General features: G+C 32.7%; 1 protein-coding gene across 2 annotated transcripts in view; it reads left to right on the top strand.

The window, feature by feature from the left end:
* LOC100163621 (band 4.1-like protein 4) overlaps positions 1-12,896 on the top strand; it is a 171,967-nt gene that overhangs the window by 69,653 nt on the left and 89,418 nt on the right. For both annotated transcript variants that reach the window (XM_008182275.3, XM_001952827.5), the window contains exons 3-5: positions 5,580-5,684; positions 7,556-7,598; positions 10,589-10,667. In XM_008182275.3, the coding sequence (XP_008180497.1) occupies positions 5,580-5,684; positions 7,556-7,598; positions 10,589-10,667 (227 nt within the window). The remainder of the gene's footprint in view (positions 1-5,579; positions 5,685-7,555; positions 7,599-10,588; positions 10,668-12,896) is intronic.

The following is a 12,896-nucleotide window of genomic DNA, read 5'->3' as shown; positions in this document are numbered from 1 at the left end:
TAATTTTCCGTTCTACCACCATTTGGCCTTACGTGTACCACCATGTAGTCTTTCGCGTACGACAGTTTGAGAACCGCTGATCTATAGTGATGAACTAGTGACGAAAATGTGACGGTAGATAAATAACATGGTGAGAATCTACGTGATTATAGAAGGTATATACTAGCTATAGTATAGTAATAATATTCTATATCACCATTTTATCGATCGATAAGATAAGATAAATGTAGCTAGGTTTAGTATTGATTAGCTCGGTTACTGGTAGAGTACCTAATATAATACCTATACATCAATAAGATTAGATCATTTTATTCAGTTGTAAAGTGTCCGTTGCGAATGTTTATTGTAGTGTCGTGAGTTGTGGTGAACAAATGGAACAAATTGATATTAAAATAATCAAAAATAAACTATTTTATAATGGTTATGTCATGATTAAAAATAAGCAACGTGAAAATGTGTTTTATTGGGAATGTGAAAAACGTAGTCATAAAAAAGAAAAAAATGATTTTGACTATTGTAATGCGCGAATTGTTACACTTTTGACAAATGGGAAACATGTAATTCGAGGTAAAGTTCCTATACATATTAATCACGCTCCAGATGCGAGCCGTTTAATTGTAAAAACAGCTATTGCAAATATAAACGATAAAGCTAAATCGACTAGGGAAAAACCGTCTCAAATTATTCAAGACATTCACAGTGCAGTTCCAATTACTGCTCGTCCTTACATGCCTTCAGTAGAAGCAACAAGAAAAAATAATTTTAAGAGCAAAGAAGAAAAACTCTTACCTCCAGAACCAAGTAGTGTATAAGAAATAAATATTCCTGATAATTTAAAAAAATGCTTAAATGGTGATCAGTTTTTACTTAAAGAAATTTCAATTTCTAATCAAAAAATTTTGATATTTTCTACAAAAAATGAAATAAAAAATTTGATTGAAGCTCCATACTGGATTATGGATGGAACATTTAAGACGATTCCGAATATTTTTTTACAATTGTACACGATTCACGCCCCAGTAGGAACTAAAATAAATAACAAAATTTTACCTCTTGTTTACGCTTCAATGGCATCTAAAACTGAACAGTGTTATGAGCAGTTATTTGAAGGTTTAATTTCAATTTGTGATGATTATGGATATGAGCTATTACCAAAATGTATTATAAATGACTTTGAAAAGGCTGCAATTAATGCCGTTTCCAATATATTTCCCAAGTGTGAACAAACTGGTTGTTTTTTTCATTTAGGTTAAAGCATTTGGCGAAAAATTCAATCGAGTGAGCTGACCACCCATTACGGAAACGATATTGAGTTTGCTTTAAAATTACGTTGTTTGTGGTCCTTAGCATTTTTACCTTCAGAACAAATTCCAGACGCATTTGATAATTTATCGGCTAATTATTCAGTTCCGGACGTAATAAAAACGTATTTTGAAGAAAAATACATCCGTGGAAAAATCAAAAGAACGTTTAGAAATGGATCAGTATCTCGGTCAGCACCATTATATCCCCTTCATTTTGGTCTGTTTATTACAATAACGAAAATAATATTCCACGAACTCAAAATAATGTAGAGTCCTGGCACAAGCGATGGAAAATTTTGGTAGGCGCTGAACACGTTAGAATTTATCGTTTAATCATTGAAATGCGTTAAGAACAACAAAATACTTTAGGTAAATATTTTACTTATTTTTATTCTTAAAAAAATGTATTTTAAGTATGGCATAATTAATATTTATAGGTAAAATTAAATTGATTGTATCTGGGAATCAAAGACCAAAACCTAAATTAGCAAGTATAAAACGACAACTTCAAATACAAAATGTTATTGAAGATAAAAATAATAGAAATACTATCGATTTTTTAAAAGGAATTTCCTACAATTTACATTTTTAAATTTTTTTTTTTTTTATTAATAATATTCATATATATTATTTTATACATCACATATTATTATTATATGCATTTTAAATTTTAATACATTAATACAATACATATTATAAATTTAACTTTTAAACTATTTATTTATTTATTTTTTCAATATTATAAATTCGGTCCTTTCCTGGCGGTATGAAATTCGGCTCTCAATTATTTCGGCTAGATGAAATTCGGCCAAATGAAGTCGGCTCTACGGTATTCGAATTAGTGAGATTCGGCCTTATGTACCACACCCTTAGGTAAAACCTACGTAGGTACCTATTTCACAATGAGAAGATAATACCACGAACGTGCACGCGTATATCTCGAGTCTCGAACGCTCTTTGACCTATGAATGCTTCTCACGGAAAAGAAAACGTACGAAATCGCGGGAAAACTGTTATTATTATTCGTTCGTTTCGGAACTGGAAGTGTAATAATCATAATATAATAATTGTGTCAGAAACATTTTGCTGCACAAATTCAATATTGCGCACACATGGGAGAAAATATATTATTATAACATCGCTGCAGTAACCAAAATGATGGAACGGGGCGCGCGTGTGCGGTATATAATATTAACATGTGAGTGTATTATATCGGTTTGAGATTGCCCATTAAACTGCTGCCCGGCGACCCTTTATCGTTTTTGATAAATCGATGAGGATCCCGTGGCCGTGTCTGTATCGTATAATAATAATAATAATATGTTGAGCGTGTGCGCTCCGCGAACGGATAAAATCTCCACGGCCGTTCTATGTAATATTAACTGTATGCTGGTTTCCCTCCGCATACGTTGTATGGAAACAGTTAACGTCTTAAGTGTGCGGCGGCGGTGGTGGTGGAGAGACGCGAAGAGCTATCTATATATTATTATTATTATTTTTATATACGAGTAAGTATATAGACATATAAACTGCAACGTCGCGCTGACCAAGACGAGGCTTTGTTTGATTGATGGTTTTCGCGTCTCATGAATTATACATGTACGCGCGCGCGCTTGGTGCTTGTGTGTGTGTGTGTGTGTGTTGGTGTGTGTGGGGTCTATTTTCCGGGCGCAAAAATGTGAGTGGTATAATTTCTTTTCACCCCTCTCGTCCCTTCGATACTACCCGACGACGTTCTTTTTTGTTTTCCCCGAGAACCCTATTGGACCCATTCTGCCGTGTTGTTATTTCGTTTTCTATATTATGCGTATACACTATACCTATAAGCATTCAAAACGGTAACTATCTTAAATATATATAAAATATTGAAAGTGTGTGTTGTGCGTGTGTGCGCAGACGAAAGGGGAGAAAAGAGAGTGGGGTATGCGAGAGACGAAAATAGGATGAAACAGAATGGGAAGGAATGAAAATTGTTTTCATCCATTTTCGGCTCATTATTATTCGTGTATAAATAATAAATATCGATTCGATGCCCAAAAACGATGGGAAAATCTGCACAGTTTACCTTTGCAAAACAAATGTTGAGAATTGAAAAAAAACATAGTGCATAATAAATAATAATATATTTAAATTAAAAGTGTTTTTTCCATGTTTTAAACGAAATTGCTTAATTTTTTTATGAAATACTTTAATCTATAAATAAGTAACTGAATGCCATATATAATAATATTAACGTTGAGATAACTTCACATTAGTTGACAAACATCATAACATATCGAAATAATTTTGTAAGAAGATACATCGACAGAATTAAAAAAATAATAACATAAAAACATAAAGCGCGTACAATGTACATATTTGTATAATATAAAATATAAAATGTATATTACTACACACTAAAATGAACATGTTTAATATTTTACATTTTGATTGAACTAAATTATAGTTCTATTTTATGATCAGCCAGTACGCAGGTACATTGATATTAAATGATAATTATTTAAACTTTAAAGATAAAATTATTATGCATCATAACTTTATTATAATAAAGTTACAAGTAGGTAGTACCTAATAACGCAATTATATATAAATAAGTCTGTAAGTTAATACTAAATATAGTACTATACATTTTTGAAAGATATTATTAAATATTGTTGTTTGAGCGTGGTACAATTTAAACATAAAGTTTATTATATAATTACTCAATTAAAATGTTAGTACGACTCGTCTCGTGATTCATAATAATATAGAATAGTCTTATCATTAGTCGGATATTTGTGTTTGAACTCGAAAAATGTTGTGAAAATGAACAAAAATGAATAACACTTACTCGGAGGATCTTTATCCGAGAACTATAGTTCGCACTCGAAACTTTTATTACCGAGATCATATCGTATTTTTATGACCGTCTAGCTCATTTTTTTTATACTACACACCATTAAGAGAAACTACCCGATGAACAGTTTTATGTGAGCTACACCGGTGATTTTATGTTGTTCAAAAATCACCAACCTTATAGGTTACTACGGAATTTTATTTTTTACTTTAGTAAGACGTATAATATTATGGAATTCCTCATACGCAATAAATATATTTAGACCGCAATTCAAATTCTAAACATACTCAGGTATTTTGAAAAATATAAGCTTATTATAAATAGTTGTCGTTATATAAATAATAAACATCAAATATGAAATGTGCGGTGGTTGTAAACAAATTTGCAACAAAATTCAAAATTTTATGTAATAATTGTTATTGTCATTCTAAAACCTGAATTATAGTTTTATTTGTCCAAATGCAAGTCATAGTAAGCATTATTATAAAATATATAATATAATATCTTTGAATATTTAGATATAATTAACCTCAACGACTCAACTTACAAAGTTATGGGTTTCCTTGTTTGAAGAGGATTATTAAATAAATATCTCTATACTAATCTTACCTACTATAAATAATTTTCAAATCATTGATTGTGCTGACTGCAGTTTAAGAGAAATTACAGTTTAAAAGTCAAATATTATGTTAACTAACTGGTGGGTACCTACTTGAGTGGTTTATTGAGTCTATTATAGCCAGGCGAGGACTGGCTAGGGTGGCTGGTGAGCAATCCCCACCTGGGCCTGTCAAAATTTGGACTGCTTGAATAAATTTGGGCCGACAATTTATTTTATAAATACGTCTTTATTATTAGCAAAAAATTGTGCTGAATTTTCGGTTTCCCCGGGGCAAAATTGTATTCCCAGTCCGCGCTTGATTACCTATAGCGTGATTGACATACAAAATAATGTCTTGTTAAACATAAAATATATTACAAATTAGTATTAAAAAATACAAAACACAACGTTTTGAGTTTACATTTATATTATATTTCATATTTAACGTATTTATGCAAATTATTTTTGTTGAATAAATTTAAAATACACATTTTCCTGATTTGTTTTATATCTACTAATTATTCCAGTTGAGCACAAATATTTTTCTGAATTAAGCTAGGAAATGATGTTATCTGTTAAAATTCCTTTTGTATTATTACATATATATATTTTTGTAAATTTAGAAACTAAATTGTTTACCATAATATTTCATTATTTTTAAAATTATTTTTTTATTTTATTACTCACATTGTCATATTATTGTTATACATACTCTACTTAAACAATCGTCATTTTACGTGACGGTTGTTCTACAAGGTATACATTTCATAGTGCTATAATAGAGTATTTTAGATTATTGATAAAAAAAAATAATTTATTTAATATTTTAATTTTTCAGGGTTCGAGTTTGGGTCAAGAAGTTTTTGATGTGGTTGTAAGACATTTAAGCCTTCTCGAAACAGCTTACTTTGGGCTTCGTTATTTGGATTCTCAAAATCAAACCGTAAGTTAAATTACAATTTATGAAAAATATTTACTTATATTAAATGTAGTAAACAAATTTATTAATGTTGTTTATGCGGGACGGAGTGGCCGAGCGGATTAATGCGTCGGTTGCGACGCACACCAGCGCCGGTTCAAACCCGGCCGCGGGTGGCATTTTTCTTCGGGCAAGTCACGGTGTCAGGAGAGAAGTGCCGCCATCCCCCACCCGGGCATGGCAAATACCTACGGGTGCCCACTAAAAATCTGCCAAACCAAAAACACACGTGTTTATTACATACAATTCCTCTCCTACAAACAAAAACAAACAGCTAATGGCCAGAGTTACCGGGCTTCATGATCAATTAAAAAAAAAAAATAATGCTGTTTATTTAAACGATCTTAGGTATAACACTATAACAGTTATTATTTCACATCGGATAATTAAGATAATAATAAATAATAATAGTAATGATATACCTAGTCACCCGTAAAATGAACAGGCTTTTGTGTTGTGAATAAAACTGGTGAATCATCAAGCATTTATTTTATGACCTATAAGTAGGTTATTTAAAGAAGTTTTTATAAATAATAATATTCATAACGACACACAAAATTTAGGTCCATTGTTTGATATAGGTAGGTAAATAGTGTATATAAAGAATATATTATAATATAGTATATTATATAATTCACATAATTATAGCCATTATAGTACCGTACAAATATCTCAATTTCTGACAGATTCACACAATTTCTCAAAACGGCATTTTTCTGTTATTTTTAAATTTTGAAAATTACACAAACTCCATGTTTGTATAGTACAATACGCATAGGTACCTATAAAGGATAATATAATAATTCAGGGTTTGTTGTCGTTTGGGTGGGTGGGGGAGAACCGTCCACTGATGACACTTTGGCGTGAGTATTTAATAAGGGGTTATGCGTGTTTAATTAATTAAATAATAAGACGTCCGGACCATTGTCCACGCTTGAGCCTTTTAGGAGGATTTTCGGGGATAGAGATAGATAGAGTACGGTTTGAACGCGGGGGTTGTTATGATACCTATTGAAGGGGCTTATTCGTGCTGAGTAGCAAAGTTTGGTTATTTCAGTGACCTTAAGAATGTAGATCCGTGTGAAATATATACTTCTCTAACGTCTTGTAGATCTGGCTACCAATAATGTTTTGGAAAGTCCCTGTATTATAATATCAGTTTATACCCCGCCCCACTAAAAATATTTATAAGAAAAATTACAAAAGTCAGTTTAAAGTTAATTTAAGCTTTCAGGTCTGTATATTGAGTCATATAGATAGTGACCATGCTTGTAAAAAAATTCATGGAATGGAGCCGTGGAGTATATGATTTGAATAACTATAAGGGAGGAGCATATTACTAGTTATATGTTATAGCCTATAGATCTATTACGACTTATTGGTCTAAGGATTTTAGATCAAAATAATTGTGTTAGTTTTTTTTTGCGGAGTCCCAGAGTTGAAAAATATCATACATCGATCAGGCAGAGACTTGTAATTTTGGTTTTGAGGGGATTTTTGAATATTTCTCCTCTCTGAAATTTAAACCCGAGAAAATGACCTCTGTTTCGATTCATAATACGTATACGTACGCCTACCTGTGAAATCGTGTTTAGCACTCCGCAGTTAATAATGTTTTACGCCGCACAACTTTTGCCGTATTATTTTGTAATAACACAATAGTGTGTGTGCGACCGTCCTGCTGTTATTATGTTCAATTATTATGATATTAACACAGCTGCAGTAGTATTGTTAATTATTGTATACATCATACGCGCATATATTATTATGATATTATTATGTGTGTATCCATATGCGGTCGATAATAGTTTATATTTTGTATGCTTTTGTTTCAGCACTGGTTGGATCTGTCCAAGAAAATGAACAAACAGATGAAGGGTACGTTCACGTATATATATATATATATTTTAAATATAAAGTTATATTATATTGCACTTGCGATTTCGTGTTAAAACCCTTTCGGCCGAAAGTTCGTGCGCGGGTGACCCGCCCGCAACCCCGTGTGTGTTATTGTCGTCACCGCAACCACGGTTTCGGTTAGCCCTTCCGGCAGCCGCGGCAGTTAAGGGCGGCGCTAACCACTATTTACGTCCACGGGGGGCATGCATAACGTATTAAATCGGATATCTACGGATATATTATATACACGCGTGACATTCCGGTGGCGAGAGGGGTGGGCGTTCAGAGGCTTATTAATGGGGTAACTCGCGCGGTGGATACGCGTTAAAACCGTAATAATTGTATAGTTGCATATAAATAAGCCTGGGCCACAACCCTTGTCAACGGCGCGTGTGTGCTTGGTCCATTTTTTTTTTATCCCAACCGGGTGTGTATGTGGAATGTGGATACGTATTATATTATACATTTCATAATCAGAACTGTTATAGATTCGTATCACCGAATTTCTCGGAAATCGAATCAATAGGCCTATACGGAGTGATTCACTAAGAACGCTAACTTATCTTCAATAATGCTGAAAAACAATACTTACATTAAACACAAAGATTTTTTTTACCACTTAAGGTCTTTACCGTTTTGTTACGCGATAATAGCTTTTTTTCAAATGAAAACCACTATTTAATACTCTTAACTGTTAGGTGGATGATTTTTTTCAACATTTTAGTGCATTTAAATTGAAATTCAAACGAGTAGTTTCTGAGTTATCAAACCTAATAATATCATAGGTACCTATACCATAAAGATAGCAGTCTATATAATATTTTAATAAATTTATACTGATTAGAAATTACTAACATATCTTTCGAATCATCAAAGCCGCCAAACGTTCTCAACTTATAATATTGTCATGGACTATATACGGTCTTGGTATTTAGAATTCTAAGTTTGGTAACTTAGAATAATCATTGTTTTGAATTTAAATTTCGAAACATCAACATTTTTGGTAAAAATCATCTCCCGAATAATTTGAGTAGGTAATTATGTTATATGTTATGTAGGTATTACTTGAAAATTCCAAAAATCATGATTCTCATGAATTAAATTATGAGTTGAAAATTCATTATTAAAGAGCATACTTGGTGAATCACTATTCACGTAAACCTAATGCCATAGTATTTAATAATGTTATGATCGATGTCCTCCAAGATCTCTAACATTGCGCTAGACTAGTCCTTGCATTACACCCCCCGCTAACACTATTATAGCAATAATAATAATATCGTAACTGCTGTGCATGTTATTACCTACCGGGTACACACACGCCACCGCTCTCTCGACCCGGGGGTTTTAATGGCAGTAAAAAACATTTCGATTAAAATCGCCAACGCTCGTGATTTACGACTCAATAACGCGCGTATCGGCTGCGGCTCCTTCCTCGTCGTATACGACCTATATTATAATAATATATATACCGGAATTGTTTCGAAACGCTCAATAATCCGACACCACGCCATAATAATACTTCACAGTAAAATCGATATATTTATACCTTTTTCCAAAACGTTAAAATTGATTGTTGTACACCGCGAGTCGAAACATGCGGATACACATTAATTTAGTATTTTACAGTGAAACATTCGCCCCATATATTAACACCTTTACAGTAAGTATTCTAAAGATTATATATTTATACTTAATATATAATATTTATAGACATGAGGTGACTTGTATTTCGTACTGATTTAATCATTCTAAATATCACGCGGATTCATGAAAAAATTAATTTGATTTAAAATAAAACTATGAGTAAAATAATTCAGGTTGTTTCAGGTTGTTTTTTATTTTTTTTACAATTAAAATACATGGCTTTGTCGATTTCTTACACAGCGGCCGTCCGCGTGCATTGAACCTCGACGTACGCGTTAAATAATCTCGTTGCATAAACTAACGATTACTGACGGTTTTAAATATAAAAAATAATGAAAAACCCGAGATTATTTTAGGGTGGTTGTCTTAAATCAAAAATAGTGTACGTGAACAACTTGGAACGAAAATTAAGCGCGTTAGAGAAAGAGAGAGAGATCAATATTGTTTTTAATAACGAGTACCGGTGGAAACTAATTTGGGTGTCCATTACTTTTGCTTGTGTTTTAAGTAGCTGTAAAACGTGCTTGTAATTAATTTCGCGACATTAATTACGCCGGATATTGGCGCGTGTGCGGGGGGATGGGTGTATAATGTATATTGTGGAAATCCACCGGAGAGTAGTCGGCCAGGTAAATATCGCATTTCGTTTTATTGGCAATATAAAAACGGAGCGACGTCTTTATGCTCGTAAAGAAAAAAAATAAGTAAAATAAATCACAAATGCTTTTTAAGATCAATTTTGTGGCCAAACGTTTCTTTTATTAAAAAATTCTCGGAGGGATATCATTTTTTAAATTTTTCTTTCGGTTTTTACCGACCCACTAGCTATACACTCAGTCCTAACATGATGAATTTAGTATTATTAGGTACAGACGTACAGTCTGAAAGTTATTCCCGCTGGGAAAGCCAACTATGTTGGTACAAAGTTTGTTGCTCCACGCGTCGACTAATTGGTCCCCCTCTTTACCCCGCGTATATTTGGCACCATGTCCGAGTGGTGGTGGTTGGATACACACCTATACCTCCGTATAATACCACGTACCTCCATTATATTATATCGTGTGCCTTATGTAGCCATGTGTGTCGTGTGTGACTTACGAACACGACATAATATAGGTACTCTGTATTATACATATTGTATATACTATATAGTTAATCTCACTGGTCTCTTTAGTTTTCTACACAGAAACCATATTATATAATGATATTGTTTTATCTTGAAAATAAACCGAAACCTACGCAAATAAACATTATGTTATGTATAATATAAAATACTTATACAGATTGGTCACAGTTTTTATTTTGGCATTTTTACGTTTCAGGTAACGAGAACTTCACCTTTTACTTCGGTGTGAAATTTTACGCCGCCGATCCGTGTAAGCTGGTCGAAGAAATCACCAGGTAAGATATGACGATTTTTATCAGGTTAACTGCCATGCCTTTTTTTTAATGCTTATAACATGTTGCTAAGTGTATCATTTCTGGTACACGGCTGAACATTATTATCAAGCCACATGTACCATTTAATGTACATTCGATTCATTGACATTAGTAACACTGTGCGCCAAAATGGGTACACGTAAATGCGATTATCCTATGAGTGATGTTTGTGTGGCCTCCTAGTAATGTTTTAGTAAAAATATAATTTATAATATTACCATAATGGCTAAATGGTGTTAGGCGTTCATCTGGACATTAAAGATAATATTTTAGTTTCCGTTTGTCCGCGAACAAGTCAAAATCAGAAATACGGCAGTGTATAATATTACCTATAATATGTATAAGGTATTACTCATCAACGAATTCGATCTCATAAAAAATACCAACCTATTGTGCACAGCCTACGCCGTAATTAGCTACAATCTTGCTACAATCTTGAAATCAAACGCTCAATCGACTTTGAGCAGAATCTTTTTTATATGATATATAATATATTATTATATACATAAATAGAAGCAATTTCGTGGAGCAGAGAAAACTTCGGGTGCGTACTCATTTTTATCATTTAAAGACCCATTCAATAATATTATTATTACAATTTTGGAATTTTTTATTAGTATACTTAAAGACCATAATATTTCAAATATATTACGATTTTGTATATAACCTGGCAGAGCATAATATACGCTCGATAAATCGCTCTGTATACAACGCGTGGTTCTTTCTTATACGAACGGATAGTTATTACAATTTTATATCGTTGCGAGACGTCTTGTAAAAAAATTATCGTCACACACCATAATATAACCGATTTTACAGAAAAATAATAACAAAATAAACACTGGCGCGCGCGTACTAAATTCGTCTGTAATTACCACGGCTGCTGCAGTTAAACGTCCATCGAGCGACCGCGTATCGACAGGCTGAAGTAGGGACTTCAGTACTTGTACACCCAATTATTGGATCCAGTGATTTACGACGGTTTTAATAATACCTACGAGTGTGTTGGGTTTACGGTCGTCGACTCGCGGTCGGGTTATCGACGTAGCAGCAGAGGATGATGTGTTCGGGTCGGCAGTCGCGTGGGCGGCAGCTGCAGTAGTTGTTGTGCCGCGGTTTATGCAAATAGTACGATATTATAATATAGGTAATATATTATAGTGATGTTATATTTTGCCAGTATGGGTACGGTCGTCGGATTTTTTGTTATTTATTTTAGAGTCGCAAACACGAAATCCGATAGAAAAACGTGGCGTAATCCTCTCTCCGAGTCTCTCCCGACCCACTGCAGCAGCACCGCAAGCATACATTTTAGATCGATTAGATAATCAAAACAAACACACTGTGACGCTATATTATAATATAATATATTGATATATGTTATTGATATATTTTTAACGTTGGTAAAAATAATTTGCGGCGCATAAATTATTACATTATAAATTATTATGGAAACTGTACGAGGAAACCGACATTTCGATCCTCGAGGTTGTTGCAGCGGAGTGCTCGCGGTTAATATAATATTATTATAAAAGATTTTTATCGTTCCGAGGTGCATATTATTAAAAATAAAAAACCGCGTGTCGCAATCCATTTAAACTCCCCGGGAGTGTAGATTATAATATTTTTATAATATTGTATACACCTGCAAGACCACTGCAGTTTTATTTTACACCGTTTGCGTATGTATTTATAGTGCAGATGCCAGATACTAACCAACCAACTATATATAATATTGAGTAGGGACGCAATTTTTTTTTCTACACTTCTATCCCTACAAGTATACAGGGTAATTAATTAAAGTTGTCCGTATATTATTATAATATTATATATAGTTTTTAGAAGACGCCGTTTGAAATTAAACTCCATTTATTTTATTTTACTTTTATTTATAAACAATAAAAAAATGTAAAAATATAGGGTATACCCGCCTTTTATTCTGAAAAAAATCCTTTTTTTTTTATCAAAACGTTGTTTTCAGATTGCATTAGTAGATTTTTCCTTCACTTTGTCCAATATGTTTAGTTTTTGGATAAAATAATTGTATTTTTTTCCTACATTTTTTTTGGACTATTCGCTCATACAATCCACTCGTATTTTCAATATACTGCAGTGTAACTAATTTATTATTTTTTTTTGCTATATAAGAATTTGATTTAATTTGTTTATTCGTTTAATTTTTAAATATTT

This window comes from Acyrthosiphon pisum, chromosome A1, assembly GCF_005508785.2.
Source record: "Acyrthosiphon pisum isolate AL4f chromosome A1, pea_aphid_22Mar2018_4r6ur, whole genome shotgun sequence".
In the NCBI taxonomy this organism is placed as follows: Eukaryota; Metazoa; Arthropoda; class Insecta; order Hemiptera; family Aphididae; genus Acyrthosiphon; species Acyrthosiphon pisum.
Note: the sequence above shows the minus strand (reverse complement) of the source record. Positions and strands in the feature narration are given on the sequence as shown.